The sequence below is a fragment of the Rhinolophus sinicus genome, linkage group LG15, assembly GCF_036562045.2.
Source record: "Rhinolophus sinicus isolate RSC01 linkage group LG15, ASM3656204v1, whole genome shotgun sequence".
Classification (NCBI taxonomy): domain Eukaryota; kingdom Metazoa; phylum Chordata; class Mammalia; order Chiroptera; family Rhinolophidae; genus Rhinolophus; species Rhinolophus sinicus.
This window is the reverse complement of record NC_133764.1, coordinates 47,627,290-47,651,867: the sequence shown is the minus strand read 5'-3', so window position 1 is coordinate 47,651,867 and position 24,578 is coordinate 47,627,290. Positions and strand designations below refer to the sequence as shown.

The window sequence follows — 24,578 nt, the reverse complement described above, 5'->3', positions numbered from 1 at the left end:
TTCCAAGTAATGCCTCGGGGCTATGTCAACTCTTCTGCTCATAATATACTCAGGAGAGATCTTAATCATCTTGCCATTCCACACAACATCGTACCAATCCACTACATTAAGGACATCATGCTAAATGTTTCTGACGAGCAGGAAGTTTCAAGTCTTTGAGATGTCTTAGTAAAACATGTGTGAACTCCAGGTTAGGAGACTAAACCCCACAAAACTCAAGGAGTTTACAACCTCAGTGAAGTTTCTTGGAGTCAAATTGCCTACATGTTGAACTTTCCTTTCCAAGGTGAAAGACAAATTGCTGCTGCACCTTGAACTATCTTCAGCTAGAAAAGCACAGCTCTTTGGGGCTTTTGGGGTTTTGAAGTCAACATATATTATATCTGAGTGAGCTTCTTTAACCCACTTACTGATAATCTGAAAAAGACAGGACCACTGTGGATTCGGACCTTTTGGGAAAGATTTGCATCATCCCCACCAGGTAAAGAACCCTAACCAGCGGAGGTCCTGGCTAAGGGTAAAGAAAAATGAAATGGGTAGTGGAAGAAGAGTTATAAATATCAACTATAGCCTTGCAACCAATTAGAAGGATTATAGAAATTATGTATATTTTCTTCCTTGCTTATTTTTCTTCTCTTTTTCCCGTCCCTTGTATAGTATCATATGCTGTACCACAAGCTAAGTAAACTTCATATGAACCTAATTTCATTTAATACTTAACACCAGTCCTGTGAAATAGATATTTTTGTCTTCGTTTTGTAGATGAATAAATTAAGTCTAAAAGAGGTTAAATGAATTGAAATCAGGATCTCAAAGAGATATCTGTACTCGCATGTTCACTGCAGTATTATTCCCAATATCCAAGACATGGAAGCAACCTAAACATCCATCAACAGATGATGGATAAAGAAAATGCAGTATTTACATACAATAGAAAATCAGTCAGCCTTAAGATAGGAGTCAATCATGCCATGCCATTTGCAGCATCATGAATGAACCTGGAGGACATTATACTAACTTAAAAGAGCCAAACACAGAAGAATATGATCGCACTTATATGTGGAATCTAAAATAGTCAAACACATAGAAACAGAGAGTACAATGGTAGTTACCAGAGGCTTGAGGGTGGGGAACATGGGGAGGTGATGATGGTCAAAGGATACAAAGTTTCAGTTATGCAAGATGAATAAGCCTTAGAGATCTACTATATACCATAGTGTCTATATAACAATACTGTGTTATACACTTAAAGATTGCTAAAAGGATATTAATGTTCTTATCACAATAAAAAGGACAGGAGGAAACTATTGGAAGTGATGAATATATTTATGGCATTAATTGTGGTAATGGTTTCATGCGTGTATACACATCTCCAAACTCATCTAGTTATATATATTAAATATGTACAACTTTTTGTATGTCAGTTATATCTCAATAAGGTATTTATTAGATAGATAGATAGATAGATAGATAGATAGATAGATAGATAGATAGATAGATGAGGTTAAATAGCTTGCTTATAATCATACAGCTCATAATTAAAAACTGAAATATGAACCCAACTCTGACTCCAAAACTCATAAAAAAACAATGAAACTAAGGGACTGGAAGTGAAGAATGGTGTGGGAAGAGTCAGCTGATTTAAAGATGGCTATTTGGGAAGCTGTGGGCTTTGGAATAAGCTCCTATTTGTGCCAGTTGTTAAGTTCCTGTCTCCGTTCACACCCTCCCTTCCGTACTCAGCTTTGTGTTGCCGTGACGGCGCTCAGCAAACCACGTCATGGCTTTGCCAGCGGCTCCGTGTGAGGCTCTGCCACTAGGGGGTGACAGAGGAAAACTACAAAGCTGGAAGAGGAAGAAGGCACTAATTCCCCTTCGCTTCCGTCTGCTGACCTGGGGCTCCCTGTATGCTGGTGGTTCCCGGGATTAACTCCTTCAGCTGCAGATGCTTTCCATAGCGGCACCTAACTTTACTTAGTCGTCTTCTCAACACTTGTACAACCAGCTTCGCTGCGCCCCTCGGAGTCACCCGCACCAGCCAACCAGTTCTCCTGAGTTTCAGCTCCACAGGGCACCCCCTCTCTAAATGTCTAAGTTTTAGTTCCTTCCCTTTTCCCATTAAAGAAACTATCACTCTTAGGGCTTTCTGCATTTCCTCCATTTGTGATATCTCAGGGTTCTCTTTTTATCCTTTTAGTTACCTAGCTGACAACTTAATTTAAAGTTCTTCCTATAAAATTCACTCGATTCAAATAATGGGTATGGTGCTGGTCTCTGGACTGGACCCTAACTGGTAAACTCTAATTGCCTTTTTAAATTCAGATTATTTAGTGAACCATTTGTTCAGACTTTTCCCTTATTCCCTTTGGTTAATCATAGTAGCTGATTGGGGGTGGGGGTGGGGAATTCGTTTCTGAGCTTTGGGGGTGGCAGCCAGAGAATGACAACATTTTAGGGCTGAGAGAATGTGGTTGAGGAACTAGAAATGTTACTTAGCACCATTTGGCTCTGTAGTTAAGAAAGCTCCCCCATTTAAAGTGGGCGGTGCCAGGGAGACCTGCCAGCAGACAGCCCCTTGTTCATTACTGATTTATTCCCCAAACCATAACTCTGGCTTAAGAAACCCACTTTCCATCACGATTATCCAGATTTTACTGGACATCCATTTTCCCAATCGGGTTCATTTTAGTGAACACATATATTTGTACCTCACTTAACTGGGCATAATTCTCTGCTTCTACTGGCAGATTCTATAGCTTATAATAAATAATACATGAGAATTAAACTGAAAGCCTAAGATCCCCAAGAAAATAGGCAACACTTTGAGCCAGCAGGAACTAGGCGAAGCTTCGCGAGCCATGTGACTGGGTGCTGAGGTCCGCATGGTGCAATGGAAACACGTGTGTCTACGTGAGACAGGGCAGAGGAGTCTCCCCTTTTAGGTCATAGACACCTACACAACTATAGCCAATATCAGCTGCCCTCAAGGGGCAAAACAACATTACTTCCGTTTGAAAGAAATCCACTTTGAGAGTGATTTTCAGTGCCGGCCAATGTGCTGGGAAGAGTTCTATCCGCCTTATTTACACACCAGAAAAAATGTCCTGATGAAACTGGAAAGGGCCCCCTAAGTCTGCCATTCAACCCAAACCCAGACTCCTCAGCCCACATGCTCAGCAAAGTGGGCATTCTGTACTGCAAGGACTGGAGTAAAGGGCAGTCCTGACACCAGCCATTCTTTCTTCCAATCTGTACTGTAAAGGAGTTCACCAGAAATGTAAATGCAACTCAGGAAATAAAGACCAAATGTTTTTATTTACAGGCATTTTTATTAGCATGACAGCTCCCTATTGAGAAGGTCCCTATATCCTGCTGTTGTGAAGGGATGAACTGCTCCAGCTGACAGAAAGCTGAGTTGTCTTGAAGTGTGAAACCTCCCAGCACCTACATTCCTGCTGACGAGGGCGGTGCTGTCATGGGAGGGTTTTCCTAACAGCAACCCGGAAATCCACTGAGTTGTTGGGAGACAGACGTTGGTAAGTCACATAGAGGCTCACAACAACCTGTGACTAACACACATAAAATGGGGATCTTTTGCTTCAGTCCAGGATCTTGGTGGTAAGCAGTTTTCCTCTCTGTATTGGAGCATCCCCAATCTTCAGCCTGTACCCTCTCATGGGCTTCAGGCTGCTCACTCTCTGCAAGTCCCACACTGAACTCACCTTTGACCCCTTCCCTACCACCCTGGATAGCAGCTTTTGGGCTCAGGTGCCCTCTCACCTATGAGTAAATCTGAAACCTAAAAGTGATCCTTGGCCACTAATAGCTAGCATCACCACGACCTACCATCTCTACTTACAAAAATACCTTCCAAATTCTACCACCTGTCACCAGTTCACCAACCACCGGCATCCCTGTGCATCCTCCCTCCTGGACCACTTACTTGTTCTCCCTATTTCCACTTTGGCCCTGCTGCAGTTCATTTTCCATGGGACATAGCTCCCATTTTATCACTCACTGCCATAAATCATCCAGTGGATTCTCAAGGCCCTTAGAACACAATCTAAACTCTGTGGAATTACCTACACATTCCCACGTGGCCGGGTACCCGCCTACCTCCCTGACCTCATTTCCTATCACACTCATTCGCTTTCATTAGACTCCCACCACCTGGCAAAGATTGCCCCGACCACCTTAACCAAAGCAGTCATGTTCCCTGCACTAGTTCCCAGTCTTTCTGTCACACTACTCTGTTTTATTTTCTTCTGGCCCTTGTCACTGTCTGAAGTTCTTATTTATTTGTTTGTTTGCTTTCGTCTGTCTCCCCCACTAGAATGAACACCGTGACAATAAGGCCCTTATCTGACCTGTTTATTTACATATGCTTAGCACCTAGCATGGTGCCAGGCATTTTACTGAATGAATTGATACGTGGGGAAATAAATGAGTGAACATAATTTAAATTATGTAAAGTTTAATTCCACAAAATATGATTTTTATTAATAAGTGTGAGGTATTGCCATTAGATGAGCCATCATTCACTAACTGTGTGACTTTAAATCATTATTTAATATCCTTACTCAGTTTCATCATCTGGGAAATGGGTATAGTGATCTCATAAGGGTGTAAGAAATAAGAAAGAAGATGTGCATAAAATACTTAGCACTATCCCTGGCACATGATATACATTTAATAAATGTTAGCTATTAGTGGAGGATAAGATTAGGATATTCTAGTTAAAGAATTTTTTTTTATTGTGGAAACTGATAACTACCCAGATAGTGGTCCTCAGAAAACTGAATGATGTGATGAGAAATCCCAAATATGCCTCTCTTCTTTATTCCCACCCGATTATGATACCCTCTAAGACAGAAACCATGCTTTCCTCTTCACTCCCACAGAATACCCACGGAGCTTTCCTACCACTGTCCCTGACTGCAAATGATCTCCTTTCTACAGAACAGTATTTTGATTAAGAAAGAGGCTCTAAGCTCAACTCCTCTTATGGTCTCAAGACCTACCATAAGCTGGTCCCATCCTTCCTACCAATCTTACATACAACTGATCCTGAGGGCCATTTTCACTCTAGTCAGAACAACACCCCCCCAGTGAGAGGGAAGATGGCACAGTGGCTAAGAGCGTGGCATCTGGAGCCAGATTGCTTGGCTCCAAATACCAGTTCCATCACTTAATCACGTACTAGTTACTTCGCCTCTCTGCGCCTCAGATGCCTCATCTGTGAAATGGCAAGGAGAGCAGCACTGCATACAGCTTAAGCTTGTGGTGAGAAACGTATAAGACGTACAAAGCACTCAGCACAAGACATCATGATGATGATGATGACGATGATGATGGGGCTCCATTCAAAAACGACAGTCATCTTTCTAAAATACAAATCTAATCACATGACATTCATGTGCAAAAACCTTCAATGAATGTCCATTGCCAATAGGATGCAGTTCAAAATCCTGGGTGTAGGATACTAAGCACAGTACATATCCTTCCTACTGTGGCGCTAACCCACCTTTCCAATGTCAGCTCTCATTATTCTCCTCCGACACCTCCCTACGGGAGATCCAGAATCTGTGCTTTAACCAGTCAACACTTTTGCCATCCCAGGAACGCACCATGGCATTTTGTTTCTGTTTCACTTGCTGAAATTCCCTTCCTATTCCCATTTACCTGCTACTAAGCTCCTGTTCAATCTTCAAGACCCACACTGATGTTCCCTTTGCATAAAGTTCTCCCCAAATCTTCCAGTCTGTGACTCCTACCTCTAAACTCCCACGTGTTACCTAGAAAACCTGAATGTACAACCCTGTACTATCATTTTCCAGTTGACTTCTCTGTGTCTCTTTTTCCCTGTGACCTCCTCAAGGGCAGGAACCTATTTGCTTCTTTTTTGCATGATGTCTGAGTTAGAGCAGGTGCCCAATCAAAGAGTGTGTGACTGAACAAAGATGTGTCTACTGAAGCAATGTGCACAAGCTCATTTCTAGCAGAGAGAATCCAAAACCGCAAAATCATTCTAGTAAGAAGATGACTGAAAATGAAAGCAGTTTTCAGGTTAAGCATCTTTTGGATCCATGATCTTCTTGATTTGCATGTCTTTTGACTTCCGACACCTCTATCTTGTGCAATTTTCTACTTATTTTTAGGGCCTGAGCCATTTTATTAGAAGATGGGTCAAGAAAATATACATGTTTTTTAAGACTTCCAAAGTAAGGTATATCTGAAGGTTTACCAGTTAATATTTCTCCCACTTTAAAGTAATTCTAAAACATCATACTAAGTTTTTTTTTTTTACATATATGTGCTCAATGATTTATTTAAAATATTATTTATGTATTATGTCTCTATCCCCACCAATACAACATAAGTCCTGGACAACAAATCTCAGGCCTTCATGAAGAAGGAGGAGGAGGGAAGGCATATTAAGCTTTATGTCCTTATTTGTTTAAATAATTTTATCATAATGGTTTTATTGGTTTAGATGTAATTTGGGGATCTCCTCAAGTGTGTTCCATAGAACACTAACCTATTACACTAACCTATGAAAACTAACACACAAAAATTATTCCATGGTCAAGTAAGTTTGGAGAAAAATACGTGCTATATCTCTTTAGTGAAAAGTCACAGAGCACTTTGGCATATTAAAAGCTCTGAGAGGTCAACCAGTGAAGAACTCAGTATTTAGCAAACTTATTTACCAGAGTAGCCTTTCATCTTCCTTGGAACAGGTGCTGGTGGGACTCATTTTGGGAAATACTGCACCGTTTACTATCTAAATGGCCCACTACGACTAGCCTTTGGGTCATAAATAATCTTAATTCATAACATGGTTCAATGGAATTTTAAAGGGCCTCCGTCACTGTCACCCACATGGGTCTTAAGCCCCATATATGTGCTTCTGACAAGTTATCATTCAAAGCACATATGAAGGGAATGGAGACCAAATGAATTGTTACAGCTCTGTAAGAAAGTTTTTCTTTACACAGAACCAGAATCTCTTTCTCTATAGATCCTATCCATTCATTTTAATTCAGCTTCTGGGAGCCACAAAGAATAAATCTAAAAATGTTATCACTTTTTCAGTCAGAAAGCCAAAATTATCAAATAGAATCTTTGGTTGCTGGTAGAAGAGCCATCAAAAAGCCTACTTATCTCTTTCTCTGAAAAGAAGACAAAAAACCTGGTGACGATCGGTAGATACCTAGCATACCAGGCCATCATTAATGATGAGTAATGATTAGAAGATAATGACTTTGAAGACTGAAATGAAATGGCCGTGAGTGACAAACAACCAATGTGAAGAGTCCTAATATGACAGCAAAACAAACTAAACCCCTTTTATGAGATGAGGAGTATGTCTTAGGTAATAAACACTTAAGTAATTAGATGGTTTTTATGGAGATAGCTATAAACTGAAACATGGGGAAAAAGATCTTGCTAATAGGCTGACGCCCAGGGAGGTGGGTATATAAAGGCCAGGGCAGAAGAGAGAAGCACTGAAACACCAAGAAACTCCTCTTCTCAACCCAACAAAACCCAACTTTTGCTACCATGGCTTGCTGTTCTCCCTGCTGCTGCAGCGTCCCCACCGGCCCTGCCACCACCATCTGCTCCTCTGACAAATGCTGCCGGTGTGGAGTCTGCCTGCCCAGCACCTGCCCACATGACATCAGCCTCCTTCAGCCCATCTGCTGCGACACCTGCCCTCCACCCTGCTGTGAGCCTGACACCTACGTGCCAACTTGCTGGTTGCTCAACTCTTGTCACCCAACTCCTGGGCTGTGTGGAATCAACCTGACGACCTACGTTCAGCCTTGCTGTGAAAGTCCCTGTGAGCCCTGCTGTTAAGCAGCCATGATTCTGTACAGGTTCAGTCATGTGCTTCTCAACATCCCACCAGCACCCGGCCTTCAACACCTGCTACTACCTACAGCAAGCTAAATCGATTCCCAGTCCCTGGGCCATGTTTTCATGAATTAGCCCAACTTCTTAAATCTTCCTCCTTTGGGAGAGTTGGAGATCTTCTTTCCATTAGGCTATTTCATTGCTCTTTGAGAAATAACCACTTTGACTATTGATTAATAAACTTCATTCTGGCTTAGCAAATATGGCCTTGTGATTATTTACTCCAGGTTCCCTCTTAGGGAACGCGGATGCCTAGCTAAACCTGCACAACAAGTCATCCTACCCAAGATCTACCCAAGCAGAAGGAGAGCTCTCGTGGTGGAATCACTGAAAAATTAAATACTGGCTCTTTGTGAGAGGTTAAAAGGTGAAAATTTTCAGTAGGTCATTTTGTAGGATCTTTTTATTCAACAGATATTTTTTTGAAGACAACCATTGTGCCACGCAATATGCTAGAGTCTAGAGATTAATATGATGTTTTTAAAATATTTTATTTATTTTCATTTCTATTGCTCCTGAAATTGATTTTTCTTTCTTCTTTAATTGACTAAATAAATCGATCACTTAGCTAGGGTGTGGAAATAATTTTGACTCCCATTCATTGTCGTCAATAAAATTCTAAGCTCAATGTCATTTTAAGGAGTCTATACAGAGTGCCAAAAAACATACACCCATTTTAAGAAAGAAAAACTGTATTAAAATTGCAATTCTCAATATATACCGATAACAAAAGATGAATTCAAGTCACGTTTGACTTCTGCAATGACAAGTGGTGCTCAAAGCAGTTACCACCAGCGTCCAGACACTTCTGATTACGGCGAACTACTGCTTGAGCAACGTTGACCAGTGTCGACTTGTATACATTTTTTTTGGCACCCTGGTATATATCCATTTCTTGATATATGCTGTCTTCTAGGAAAATCGATTTTGAATGAATATTAGCATTTATTGAGTATTCTTTGCTTCCTCAAATTAGGCTTGGCTTACATTAGTCATAACTATATTTAGAAGTTTACTAGTCCAAATGACATATAATATCAAGTCATTGACATAAACTGAAAATATCAGGCTATAGTACAGTCTTCTTTATATACCAGAAATAATCACACAATTATGGGAGCAAAAACATACACTTCTTCCTACAACAAAGCTTTTATAATGACCATTAGTTCATCTCCTTAGTTGTCCTGGAAACACCCAAGTGCAGTAAGGATTTTGCATTAAGTACCCAGGGTGCAGTCTAGTTGTGTATTTTCTTGCACTTGCCTTAGGACTTGGGGCCATTTGCTTCTCTCTCAGCCTCTGTTTCCTCCTTGTTACAGCAGAAATACTACTTGCTTCCCTGCTTATGTCTCAGGATTGTTGTGAGGCTCAAGTGACCTAAAGCAACCACAGCAGCACTTGGGACACAGGTGAGAGACTCTCACCATCACACGGGTTCCCAGCTTTCTCACCAAAAGGATCCTTCTAGTTCTTGAAAACTGTTTTTCCCAAATGGCTTTTTAAAAGAATAATTTAGTCCTTTCATTTTTGTTCATAAATACATTTATAAGTATCAGTGAGAGTTTTAGGGTTCATATAATGATGGTTACTGTGCCAAGTTACCTCTTTTTTAGTCAAAAGCAAAGTAGTTTGATGTTTTCATACTGTTTGTAAGGAATAAATATTTAGACTTTATTTTTAATACTGAAAATAACTCTTAAGTCCTATTACTACTAGGTTGGCCCTTTGGGCATTCAAAGACCCTTGGCTAGTTAAATAGCCCCGCCTGGAAACCAGATGTGTGTCCTAGTCCCGGCTCTGCCTCGGGCTGTCTCTATGATCCTGAGCAAATCACTTGAGTTCTTTGGGTTTCAGATCCTAAGTCAGTAAAGTGGGTTGGTCGACCAAGTCCTCTCTAAAGTCACTTATAGTTTTGACATTCAATGGTCCTAGGTCATCCAGAAACATTGTAAATAACCAGTACTCCATGCCACTAACCAAGCCCACCCCACCCTATTCCTCTTACTGCTTTCCTCTGTGATAGCTGACATTTGGTGAATCCACGGGACACTCAAATAGGGGCTTCATGCACATTATCTCATTTATTTCTAACAAAAACACTAGGAGGTACCTACCATTATTCTCCCCACTTTACCAGTGAGGAAACTAAGGCTGAGGAAGTTACTTGCAAAAGTTACACAAACAGTGACAGAGGAGGGATTAAACCTGAAACTGCCTGAATCCAAAGTCTCTTCTCTTTCCACTTCACCAAAGCACTTGCCTCCTCTGCAGACAGAAATATGATAACATTGCTCTTTTTATCCAGGAGAAAGTATATGCCACTTGGCAATACATTCTCTACTATTCCCTGAATCGTATATGTGGTTGTATATAGTAACTCAGCTTTCTCTGTGATTCAAAACAAAATGAGAGCATACAATGAGTCTAGAAAAAACTTTACATTTCTAAAGTGAAAACAAATCATCTTTTCTTTTACAAATATATATGTATATATTTTATTAGTTTCAGGTATACAAAGCAATGTAATAGCTAGACATTTACACCCCTCACAAAGTGATAACCCCCCCCAATCTACTACCCCTCTGACGTTGTATATAGCTGTTACAGTACCATTGACTATATTCCCTATGCTGTACTTTACATCCTGTGTGTGTGGGGGGAATATATATATATATATATATATATATATATATATATATATATATAATGTATATTTAATTATAGTTGACATTCAATACTATCCTACTTCAGCCTCAGGTGTACAGTGCCGTGTTCAGGCACCCACACCGTCCATGAAGTGATCCCGTGATAAGTTCAGTACCCATCTTACTTACCCTACATAATCTAAAGAATAAAATAAACGAGCAAACAAAACAGAAAGAGACTCAGAGATATAGAGAAAAAATATGATGGCTGTTAGATGGGGGTGGGCTGGGGGATGGGAGAGGAGGTGAAGGGATTAGAAAGTACAAATTGGTAGTCACCATATAGTCACAGGGATATGAAATACAGTTTGGGGAATATAATCAATAATGTTGTAAGTCATCTATTTTGGCTATTTTGACTGAAATGCAGAATGTTTGGCAACTCAAACATATTTTCAATTTTCTGATGAGTTTTGATAATCTAGTTCAAGGTGAAAGCAAACTACCCTTAAAGTTAATAATTGTTTATCTTTGATAACAGAATAAAAAACCAGGTCATTTCATTTTTCTTTCAAATTGTTCCTGGCATCTCTCCTTCCACTTTCACTAACTCTAGCCTAATCTAAACCCTGATCACCACACCCCTGATTATAACGACAATCTCCTAGTTGACCTTGAGTCAAGTATTCCCTGCCCCTTCCTCCACCGAAACTATACCTCTGCCAGATCAGGCTTCTCTCCCTCTATACATTCATATTAGTTAAATTGAATTGCTCAAAACTCTAAGATGACTCAAGATTTTTTTATTTTTTTTTTAGATATTTTTTTTATTGGGGAAGGGGAACAGGACTTTATGGGGGAACAGTGTGTACTTCCAGGACTTTTTTTCCAAGTCAAGTTGTTGTCCTTTCAATCTTAGTTGTGGAGGGTGCTGTTCAGCTTCAAGTTGTTGTCCTTTCAGTCTTAGTTGTGGAGGGCGCAGCTCAGCTCCAGGTCCAGCTGCCATTGCTAGTTGCAGGGGGTGCAGCCCACCATCCCTTGTGGGAGTTGAACTGGTAACCTTGTGGTTGAGAGCCCACTGGCCCATGTGGGAATAGAACCGGCAGCCTTTGTAGTTAGGAACATAGAGCTCTAACTGCCTGAGCCACCGGGCCGGCACTCAAGATTTTTGTTTTTACTGAATCAAGACTAAATTCTTCAGGGTGGTTCTCCGGACCCTCAATAGCCTGGTACAGTCATTTTCACAAAATTTTACTTCCAACTAATCGTGGGACAGCAGCCTCCACTTTATAATCAGGGCAATGCTCCCTATACAACAGTCAAGAGAGTGGCCTCTGAAACATGGCTGTCGTACCCTGCCACTTACTAATTATGTGTCCTTGGTTACATCATTTAACTTCTCGATGCCTCAGAGTCCTCAACTGTTAAATAAGATTAAAAAACAGTATGTACCCTACAGAATCCCTGATGATTTAGGCCTTCTTTCTTTTTTGTTCACAAATCTGCCCAGCAGATGAAAAACAAGTAAAGTCTAAGAAACTGTCACAAACCAGAAGAGACCAAGGAGATGTGATGACACAATGTAAAGTGGAGCCTCAGGTTGGATCCTGGAACAGAAAAGGGACAACAGTGGAAAAACTAGTGATAGCTGAATAAAGTCAATTAATAGTTATGTACCAATGTTGGCTTCTTAGTTTTGACAAACGCACAACGGTATTGTAAGATATTATCATTAAGGGAAATTGAGAGAGATACACAGGAACGCTGTACTATCTAATTAAAACATGGACAGGTCTTAGGGCAGTATGCGTGGATTGTCGACTCCTAGTCCACCTTTTATACTCTGTGATGCTTCACTAAGGACCCCCTTCTCCTTTGGCTGGTTTTCTATTAGATTCCACCAATAGAGGGCTCTACAAGGAGACTATAAGGCCTGTGGAAGGAAGTAGGGTCTTGTTACCCTAGCAACAGTCCTTCATCTGGCAGAGCAATAGGTTCTAGTGTCCAGCTTCTGTCCACACTCCAAAAAAACCAGCATCACTGCACCTCCTCATAAACACTAGCATCAGCAAGGAAGTGACTCCTCTCTTCCTCCCACAAAGGTCCAAACCCTGACCCCACAGGACCTCCCCTCTGAGCATCTGAGCTGAAAGCACTGTCTGGAAAGCACTGGAGGTCTGAGCCCCGCTCAGCAGGACGACTCTTCCATGCTTCTACATCCAGTTCACCACCACCTCCTCTTCACTCCCAGCCTTAGTGCTGGTAGCTGTTTCATGAGTATGTTACCTCGGTTTTCCTTTTCTGTTTTTTTTCAGTCCTCTAACACCTATTTAACCAATTCCCTATCTTCAAATTCTCTCTGTTGAAATACCTTGTGCGACGGTTTTCTTATTTTCCTGATAAACTTGATAAGCATTCCATAAATGCTGGTTATCATTATTTTCCAACCTTTCTTCTTTAAATATTTATTCCACGTGTTCTAGCCTCCAGACTCCACCTTGTGACCCAGGCTCTATGCTAGGAACTGCAGAAACCAAGAAAACCAAGACATAGTCCCTGCTTTGAAGGGGAGATTACATTCTAGTAAAGAGAATCAACATGTGTACAAAAATTGCAGCAAAGTTTTATGGGAGGATGTGGGGTACAATAAACAAACAAAGGAGGGTGTGGCCAAGTGTGCTAGGGGCAGGGGCTGAGAGTAACGACAGAACAATGTCATAGAAAAAGTCACCGCTTTCCTTGCCTGAAATGCACCTACCTCTTTTCTAAGCATTTCTGATGGAAACTACTTAATCTTCCGTGAAGGCTTTTTGATCATTTTAGCCCTCTCTCATTGTATTTCCTCTTGTGGGAATTCTCACAGTACCCAGAGGAGAAACTGCCATTGATTAGGTAACTCTACTGTGCCACACGCAATGCGGAATAATTTGCTAAAGTAATTCTCACTTAATCTTTATTTAATTCTTGCAATAAAACTATAGTAGATGATTATTTTCCCCAAATTTGTAGTTGAAAAAACTGAAGCCCCAAAAGCTTAAATAACTTGATCTAGGTCTCACAACATGTAAGTTGCAATCGGCATTCAAACCTAGCTCTGACACTCCTTCCATTACCCCATCATGTACTTAATTATACGTTGCTTGAATCATACACAAAGGGATTTCTAGCCTGTTCCATCAGATCACATACTCCTAGGGGACAGGGACTGTGTCTTCTATTTTCTATTTCTACCACACTCTTCAGCATATAGTAGCAATTCAATAAATACTTCACTTATAATGAATGGATTTGCTGATCAGTCTCCTTTACTATAGTTACATACTAGCTTTAGCCATGACTTGTTAACACTACAACTAATTTAAAGTGGAAGGACTTTTAAAAATGTAACTGTCTGTTTGATAGGAGGTGAGTATCAGTTTTGAGAGTGGTTTTGAAAATTAGAATCAGCAGGTCAGCAGTTTGGTCTTTCTGAAAAGAAAGAACTTTTTCATGCTGTTTTGCAAAGAGATGCAAGCTCATTTCTCAGACCATATATAGTCTCATGGACCTATGTTTTAATATGTTCTGATTTGTGGTCAAAAAAAATTAACCAAGGTCATCCCAATAAATGTAATTAAAAAATCAACATCCTTTGTAAAATTGGGAGCTTATGTATCTTTATATATAATTGTACATAGCAATACTGTAGTGGATCGGTATAAAAACTCACCTAGCAGGCTCGGAACTTCCCAACCCGGATTATGTCGCATATGTTTGAAATTCATTTATTCCCTCAAATCCATGAAAAGATAGCAATTGAATCTCGTAGGAAAAAAGTCCCCCAGGTTTCACTCCCCAAATACATCCAGGGTACACATTTTGGGGGCAGGGGGATCATTTCTTACTTCACAGGGAATTTACTCTTGATGTTTACCCTCAGCAGTGACCACTTGCAAGAACAAATTCTGGTTCATAAAAAGAGAAAAGTCAGAGTAATATTGATTTATTTACTTGTGATTGAGTAAGTGGAGAACATACGCTGACACCATTTTGAAACGGCAACAGGAAGCAAGTTTGAATGTAACAACACAGCAAAACACAACCAAAGGAGAGCTCATCGCGTGGCTGATAAATAACAAGTTAACGAGTTATTTGTATGGGATTATACAAACAACAAGAAGCATTCTGATGGACAGAAGCCATGTTCCCTGAGACAAGTGGATATAAAAGACTCACAGCAGACAGCTTTGTAGAATCAAACCTTCCTTTGCAACACAAATCTACCCAATCCACTGTCGCCATGTCTTGCTGTGAGTCTTGTCTCCAAGGATGCTGCAGCACCCCCACTGGCCAGGCTACCACCATCTGCTCCCCTGATGTGTGCTGACAATTTGGTGTCTACCTGCCCAGCAGCTGTCCACAGGAGACCAGCCTCCATTAGCCCACCTGCTGTGCCTGACTCCTACCTACCATCATGTTGGAGGCTCAACAGCTCCCACCCTGCTCCTGAGTGAAATCTCTGCCACAACCTGCATCCAGCCCTGTGAGTGTGAAGCACCTTGCTACTAGCCAAACATGTTTCAAAGAGCTTGCCCACATTGTCCTAAGGGACTGTCATTAGGGCTGCTCAGCAAATGGTCTTTAAGTAGAAGCTCTGGCAGAAAATGTTCTGACCCTATGCCTTCAGTTTTGCAGAAGTGTTCCTTCTGTTTTAAACGATGATTTCAAATGAAAAGTGGGGAAAAAAGCTATCATGGACCTCCTCACTTTAAAGGAAAATAACCACCACTGCTCCCCAAACCATGCACTGTCTCAGTATTTAATGCTATAATTACCCAACAACTGTTGACACATGCCTGCATCATGAACCTATAAATATGTCCAGCAAAATTACACTTTCTGATGACATCAACATAAAATCTCATAGCCAAAAGGAGGCCTCCCAGGGATATGTAAATATCTGAAGAAAACTGTCTAGATAATAAAATATATTAAGCTCTAGTCTTGAATCACTTTAAATTCCAAGGTTAGCACCTACTTTTAATTTTAATTTCTCCCTGCCTTTTTAAGTAATTCCCATATGTCCTTAAAGAGACTGAGAAACTGGCATTCGAGATCAACATACTCACAGAAGGGGCCCAAAGATTGAGCTGAGCCATGTTTTTTCATTGTCTCATTTAGGTGAAGGTTTGAATGTAAAACTGTTTTGACAATGGTAAAGCACTTCACAAGTGAAATGAATCATTTTGCCTATGTAAAGTATTATTATTATAAAGGGCTATTCTAAAAACAAATACATACCTTTTTAATTCTAATATAGAATTTAATCCAATTCAACAAACATTTATCAAATGCCTGCTATGTTCCAGGCACTGCCCTAGGTGCTTGACAGAGACAAAGAAGATTAAGACAAGATTCCCACTTTCAAGGAGTCTGCATTGGAGGGAGGAGACAAGTACAAATGATAAACTATAACATAGCAGAATGAAACGAGGTCTAAATGAAAAGACAGGCAGCATCCTTTGTGGGAGCAGAGAAAAGAAGGAAAACATAGACAAGAACCACCTAAAGTTTCCTTAGGAGATATCTGAGTTGCTGATGAGGGATGGGTAAGATTTGAGAAGTAGAGAACCAGGGAAGGACATTTTAAGACACAATGTGTTCATGGTCACAGAGGTATAAATTACCTAGGAGACTCTAACCTTCATTTTTATCTGATGTGCTTTGTGATAAATATTAATATATAAGCAAAAATCAAACCAACTTCAGCAACAAGTCCTTTTGCTCATAAAATGTCTGAGGCTTATTTGCCAATGACATTTAGTATTTTCTACTGATACATTTTAGCCAGCTTTCTTCTCTTTTAAATGGGCCATGTTGGATTTCATTAATGTGCCCTCAGAAGCAACCCACCACGGAATCTGTATTTTGTGTTTATTCAACAACCATTTGCCATCCAACAAATTATATAATTTATACTCTACTATCTGAATAGTTTTGTGCCTATCCTGGGGAAATATGTGAAGATGGTGGAATCATAGCATTTACCCATTGGAGATGATGTGGTTCAATGTCACCTATCACCCTACAGTGAGGCAAACGAAGGCCATCTGAGGTGAACAATGTTGTAGAAGGCATTCCTCAAAGGAATTTACAACCTAATTGAAGACCCAAGACACAAAATGAAATAAACACACAAAGTAGGGAGTAAGTCATTGGAAAAAAGATTTCTATGAATGCTAAAGTTCTAAATCACATTGGACAGATCCCTTTCCAAAACTCGCTATGGTTCTGCGAATCTTATGATTTCTCCTTTTGGTATCCATTTCATCTTATTTCAAAGTAAGTATATTATTGTATGAAAAATGAATGAAGGCTGAGATGATTTTATTTTAATGGTACATTTAACGAAAGACAGAAAGTGGGTGGATCTTTCCTTCCAGAGATTTATATTTTGACTCACTTCAAGACTGACATAGTATTAGAAATTGTGTTTTTTTTTTAGAGAGAGAGTATTGTAATATTTGGAAACTCACTATAGCTTTACTAAAAATAATAATAAAAAAAAGGGGGTTTTATCTTATTCCATTCTGGCTGTCACCTTGCTCAAAAGAACCTGAATTATATCATTAATAAATAAGGCAAACATGTCTGAGATGCAACATTCATCTATAAGTAGCCATGTTCTTGTTGATTTTTATTGAGTAGAAAACTGAGTTGCATGATCTGAAATTAGTAATGAAAAACCACATCATGTCATGCATCTTCTTTTCAACTAAGGGAGAAAAAGCAAGGAGAAGAATTTTGCCTCTGAACCTATAACCAAATTATCACTTAGACTGATTATCCATAATTCATGTAAGGTTTGACATACCAGGACCCTGTGATGAAAAAATGTGACCATCTAATGACAAAAATGACAAGTCAATGAATCAAAAACATGATTACTTTAATAAGGGCAGGAACTCTTAGTGGACAAGTAAATACCAAACTGATTAGAGAATCTTGGTGGAAAACAGTGGTACAACAAAAATAAAGAGGAAGCCTTCTGGTTAGACCAGCACCCATTAGGGAGAGTATATAAGAGCCCCAAAGCAAGAGGAGACATTTGCATCTCAGAAACCTCATCTTTATTTCTGAGAAACCAGAAGCACACCACACTCCCACCGCCATGGCTTGTCGTGCTCCCTGCTGCTGCAGCGTCCCCACCGGTCCCGCCTCCACCATCTGCTCCTCTGACAAATGCTGCCGGTGTGGAGTCTGCCTGCCCAGCACCTGCCCACACACCACTTGGTTGCTGGAGCCAACCTGCTGTGACAACTGCCCCCCACCCTGCCACATTCCTCAAACCTGTGTGCCCACCTGCTTCCTGCTCAACTCCTGCCTGCCCACCCCAGGCCTGGAGACCATCAACCTCACAACCTACACTCAGCCCTGCTGTGAGCCCTGCCTCCCCAGCTGCTGCTGACCGACGGCTGCTTCACCCAGTGCCTGCCAATGAAGAACCCAGAAGTTGGCTGTTCAGTATTCACTTGCCTCAGTAGTTTATCAGATAATGGGGTAGACCAGATGGCCCAGATACGGGAAACCTACCTTTCATGTTAATGGAAAAAAATTTTTTTAATTATTATGGTTATTTGGCTGAATAATCACTGGGTTCATTTGGGCAGGTAAATGTCATCTATTATCAAAACACTACTGAAATCTGTAAGACCTCAGACTATATTTTCTTGGTCATGTTGCTTCTTGGATCCCATTTCTTATATTGGGTATTTTCACCAAGGGGAAAAAAATTATTGATGGATTTTCCAATAAACTTTATTTCTCTGGCAAGATGTGTTCTTGTTTATGTTAGAGTTTTTAGTATATTTCTTTCATTTTAAAAAAGGTAAATATAAGATTTATTTTTAAAGAATCTATTAGAGGAATGACTAGAACTATCTTACTAAAATGACTTGCTACCTGTAAATTGGTTTTCTTTTATGTTCATCTTCTTCTCTCTCCTCTTCCTCAAACAAGTACAATTTTAGGGTGAGACAACATTTATTTCCCTATGCTTTGCTAGGTAAATCACATGTATTAACTCATGTAATCCTTAAAACAGCACTAATAGATGAGAAAAATGAAGATTTAACAGATAGCCAACATTCTCAAAGTCACAAAGCTACTAAGAAAACCGGAATTCAGTTCTTGTATGTCTGACTTGAAAGCCCAGTTCTTTCTACCACATCACTGAGCCTCCAGTACTAACAGAGCCAGAAGCTGAATGAACACAGTTATGATTTTAACTTAAAATATGCAAGAGAAATACAAAGTATAAGAATCTTTAACAAAATCATCACATTCAATTGTAATAGAAAAAGATTAAAAGTGGCAGGTATTCAATTCCAAGATTTGGGTCATTTAATGCATCTACCAATTTAGACTTCATTTTTCCTTAGAGAGAACTTCAAGTGGTCAACTCTCGTACCAGGGCACTAGGACTGTATCTCTACCTGCCACCAGACTCAGCCCAGAATTCCACCCCAGTAAGCAACAGAAGGCCAGTACTTTTCAGGTGATAAACTAAGAACTAGAACTAAAACCCTGATTAAACATGATTTAATCTACTATTTAACTTTATTTCATTTTACCAACCTACTTAATTTTTTCTTATGCTGATTATCCTTTTCCAAGTCATCCATATATATAATATATAATATGATTAAATCCATATATATATTATATATACATATATATCATATTATATAATATATAATATTACTTATATAATATATATAACACATATACATACTATAGTATATATGTATAACACATATAGAAAGGCAAAAGTCAAAATCTGAAAAAGCATTGAGCTGAAACCAAGAGTGCACATGAAATAGAAAAAGTTAGGGCAAGGAAGGGGAGAAGCAAATGCTTTTGAACAAACATGTTTCTAAATGTCTTCTGTGTGCCTGTCAGTCTCTCCAGAGAAGGATTTCTCAGAGAACCCCACAAGTTCATTAACAGCTCAGCTGTAAATGAACAGAACTTAGAAGACATAGGCTAGATGAGACACAACCTAGGATACAGTCAACAAGGAATGGAGTCCATTGACTCATTCATTTGGCCAGTATTTCTTGAGTGCTTCCCCTGTGCCAACCACCATATCCATGCTAGGAGGATAAAGATAAAAGAGATGTTATTAGCTAAGGTGCCCTCCAGTTTCTCTCAGATCTGGTGAAGGAGACAGACAAGATATTACAATCACAATATATGTTGTGTGAATATAATTATAATGCTGTGTGATTTCTGCTGTGACTGAGACGTGAGCTCACAGCATGCCGTGCAAGCACGCACAAAGAGTAACAAAAGCCCAGATTTGGTGATTCAGTATCAGGGTACGAAACAGTTATGCTATCCAGGCTAAGCATTAAAAGACCATGAGGCAGATGGGGTGGGGAGCAGCTGTTCCAGACAGAACAGCAGCTTACTAACTCATGGATGGATTGACGATGGGGAGAAGCGGATGAGGCAAGCAGGAGAGAAGAAATGCCAAGAGTCTGGGTGGGGCAGTCAAATGGGGTTTAGACTAAAACCTCAAAGCAACGAGAGATTTGAAGCAAGAGACTAACAATCATATTTTATTTCTGTTTCCTTTTATTATCCATCTTAAATTTACGCCTTTACTGTCACAGATACTCCATTGCCTATAGAATGGTATAATTTTAAAAGCCGGGCATGTTCTTGGGTGTGTAGATTTTCAGCACTTTGAAATCTGCCATCTAATCAAGAATCAATGTGATCTTCCTCCATTCACTTACAGGAAAAAAGATACCCTTTGTTTCTAAAAATAAAATATGTTTAGCATCTCCGATACATACTTTAAACTTAATTGTAAACCACATAAAAAGGTAGCTCAATCCCAACAGGTCATATACTTAGTTTTTACCAAGTTACTCACCAGGCCAGCTAAGGCAAATGATCTCACCTCTCTTAAACTCACTATCCTTATTTATAAACAAAAGAGAGTGATTCTCAGGTCTTCTGACCAATGCAGACAAAATACATTTTAACAAACTACTACCAGTCTTTTCAATAAAAGAGATGAGTTTATTATCATAAACTTACTTTACAACTGTTTCTAATCTGTAACCTTAAGTCTTACTCGTAATTATGGAAACATACACTTTACACAGAACAGCAACAATTCCTTTATCCTTATAAGCTGGACGGAAAGTCATATTGCACTCTGAGGAAGAGAGTGATATCTTTCTGCCATGAAATTCTGATTGTGAAAGTCTGCAAACCCCTTTGTAATATTTTTCTTAGAATGTCAAAATAACTTCCTTTTGCTTATTGTTTTTCTGCTCTTAGAATCAAGTCTTTTTCCTTCCTATCATAATGTAAAGTAACAGTGATTTATAATAATATATTATGTGTGTGATAAACCTTTCAGCAGAGTCCAAGTTCCATGCGAGCATGTTACCTGGCACATGGTAACTGCTGGGTAAATGTCTATCAAGTTATGTTTTAAATACTGAAAAATTGTAATCAGTCATAAATAAAAGGGTGAGCAACTTGGCAGGTTTTCACTCAAAGGTAAATCTGGGTGAGGTCCAGGGACACAAGCAGAGATCATGCATCTTTTCTTCCAAGAGGGGTCATAGAGAATTTTTTTTAATTTGAAATTTATTAATTTCTGTGCCAACTATTTCCTCTACTTATAGGTGTGGACATTTATATAAGTTTTCCTATTTCCTATAATGTTGTTCTTTCACCTGCCTTCAGCTATATTTTTCTTCCTTGGATTATGTTTCTTCCCCCCTCCCTTACCTTGAGTTTGATCTGCAACTTATTTAGATAATGACGGTAATAATTTATTTTTGTATAGCATTTCATGGTTGTCTATGGACTTTATCCCATTTTATGTCATGGAAGCCTCACAACAACCTTCTGAGGAGAAGAATGTAGATATTATTACCCTTATTTTGCAGAAAAGATAAATGAGGTTCCAAAAAGTGAATTACTTGCCACAACAAGAAAGGTAGTGAGCAGTACTGAGGCCATAAATAAATCTTCTGACTCCTAATATGGTCCTCTCGAATCTACACTCCTCCAATACAAACCACACAGACATCCCACCATCAAGCACTGAGCCACAGACACACTTGAAGGAGGAGGTGGGAAATGTGGGAAGAACCCTGGCTTGAAGGATGAGTGAGTCAAAGCTGAGTGGAAATGGTTGGATCAGGATGATCCCGGACACGAGCCCCCTCTGTGTTCCCTCTTACATCCTGAACTGTGCCTGAATTCAAATGGTGTCCTGGAACTGGAGATCAGGCCTTCCCTAACACAGCCCTATTCAATCTGGAGAGAAAATGCACTGCATTGGAAAACAAAACAAAACAAAACAAAACAGCGAACAAAATCAAATGTGAACATATTAGCTTAGGGCCCATAACCACTTTTCAGTCGTAGCAATTCCATTTAAATAGTAGCATAATGGTCTTAAACTATACGACATAAGCCAAAAATTCAATTTTTCCACACTTAACAGTGAAGGAAACAAAGCGAGACAGTTCTCAATAGAAAGATAAATGACAATGCACATACGAAAGAATGTTATAGCCTAACTTGTTAAAAGAGAAAAATACACTAACAAAATTTCATTTTTCACCCACCAACTGGCAAACACTTTTAAAATAAATATCCATCAAAAGAATATAGAAACAGGAATTCTCAAACATAGCTGGTGGGAATGCATAAATAGAAAGAAACAGGTAAATAGAACCATTCTGGGGGGGAGGGGAAATGGGGTAACAACTATCAAAGACCTTAAAATATTGTTAATTAACATTTGTTCCAATAATTCTACCCAATAATCATTTCTGCTCTGAAATAATCAGAAATGTGCATAAAGATTTATTACACCGTTGTTTACTATTGCCAAAATTATCGTAAAGTTGAAAATAACATAAACGATTAATAATGTGAAATTTTTAAGTAACTTAGAAGTACAACTATATGATGAATGCTAGGAAACATTAAAAATAACATTATCAAATATACTTAAGAATATAAGATAATGAAACCATATGTTTAAACAAAAAGGAAAGTTATAGAACAGTATGTACAATATGATTCCAATAATGAAATAAAATGATAAACAAATGTATAGAAAAATGACTAGAGAGAGATATATACATAAATATTAATGGAGAATTTCTCTTGATAAAATTATGGATGAGTTGTTTTCTTTATACTTTACTATATTGTGTAAATTTTTTAATATGTAATATTCTATAGGAAAAAATGGAATAGGTATTTTTTTAAGTCTGCTTATATTTCTCAATAGTATTTCTTCATATTAATGTAAGTTTGATCATCAAAATCCCAAAAGCAAACTAATACAATGTGATAGGTCAATTATATATCATTAAAAAAGTAATTTTAAACAGGTCCCAAAGCTAAAAGAAAGTTAGCTAAAATTATGTTTAGCTCTTTAAAACAAGAATACCTCATCAGATCAACTGATACAGATCAAGGTAAACAGAATAAAAACTGACCAGCACTAGAGATAAGACCGACAAACTACAGGTGTGCTGACATGACATACAATATTCCCCAGCAGGGCTGGTGTTGGAATTCTAATAGCAGAAGCCTTTGGTAATACCTCATAAAGCTCCTGTTCCAGTGACAAATAGCAAGAATAATAGGCTCAAATTTAGCAAGGAACTCAAATAAAGGTTAATTGGGAGAATACAGACTGTTTACAAGCATCTAAATGTCAAACCAATTAAAGGATAATGGATACACTAACATAAACAAGAACCAGGAAAGAAGCCTTCTGGTTGGACCAACACCCATTAGGGAGGGTATATAAGAACCCCAGAGCAAGGAGAGACAGGATCACCTCAGAAAGCTCATCTGTCTGGAAACAAAACCAATAAAAACCAGATTCCCACCACCATGGCTTGCCGTGCTCCCTGCTGCTGCAGCGTCCCCACCGGTCCCGCCTCCACCATCTGCTCCTCCGACAAATGCTGCCGGTGCGGAGTCTGCCTGCCCAGCACCTGCCCACACACCACTTGGTTACTGGAGCCAACCTGCTGTGACAACTGCCCCCCACCCTGCCACATTCCTCAGCCCTGTGTGCCCACCTGCTTCCTGCTCAACTCCTGCCTGCCCACCCCAGGCCTGGAGACCATCAACGTCACAACCTACACTCAGCCCTGCTGTGAGCCCTGCCTCCCCAGCTGCTGCTGACCGATGGCTGCTTCGCCCAGTGCCTGACATTGAAAGAGTCAACCCAGAAGCTTTAGTGATCACCTGTCTCAGTACTGCAACTCACTGACTTTGCTTCCGAAATAGGATCAAGGATGGCACTGTCACTGACAATCCCCTACCCCCCAAAAAAACCAAGAGACTTTCGATGGCCACGTAGCGGATATCAGCAACCAAGGGCAATTTGAGCAGGTGGATGCCTATGGGTTTCCCCAAGTTGTTCAAGTCCTTCATATTAAAGTGTATCTTTCTTTGGGTATTTGGGAATTCTGTTTTTAGTCTTGGGTGGTATCTTCCTGGAAATTAAGGAGCTTTTTCATGATCATCCTAATAAATTTTACATCTCTGGCATAGCACAAATGTCTACAATTACTTTGTTTTCTGTTAATTCATTAAATGTATTTTCTTAACTCCAAAAGTCAGCATTTTAAGAACAGCATTTTAAGAGGGCATCTGCAAAACTGAGAATGGTGGCAGTACAGATAAATATTTCTTGCTTGTAATAAAATTAAATGGACTTGCATAAAAGATGGTTTAATATATCAGCATACTTTGAAAATAAACTTTCATTGACTTGCCCTCCCAAAAAAAAATGGTTTAAGATAGATTGGAAATTACTGAACATGATCTGAAAAGTAAATATGATATGACATATTAACTAATCCAGGTGACTTAATCTATTTATGCAAAAAATAATAATATAATATTCATTCAATAAACATTTATTGAATATCTATTATATGTCCTGCATTTTACTGTCCCTGATCA

At 39.3% G+C, this 24,578-nt stretch overlaps 2 protein-coding genes and 1 long non-coding RNA gene across 6 annotated transcripts in view; 2 read left to right on the top strand and 1 right to left on the bottom strand.

Moving 5' to 3' along the window:
* LOC141568817 (uncharacterized) overlaps positions 1-24,578 on the bottom strand; it is a 302,708-nt gene that overhangs the window by 147,789 nt on the left and 130,341 nt on the right. The window lies entirely within an intron of this gene.
* On the top strand, positions 7,564-7,953 carry KRTAP3-1 (keratin associated protein 3-1). The gene has a single exon (XM_019747759.2). It carries the CDS (start codon positions 7,564-7,566, stop codon positions 7,858-7,860), a length of 297 nt encoding a protein of 98 aa, XP_019603318.1. The 3' UTR covers positions 7,861-7,953.
* On the top strand, positions 23,496-23,792 carry LOC109455865 (keratin-associated protein 3-3). The gene has a single exon (XM_019747760.2). It carries the CDS (start codon positions 23,496-23,498, stop codon positions 23,790-23,792), a length of 297 nt encoding a protein of 98 aa, XP_019603319.1.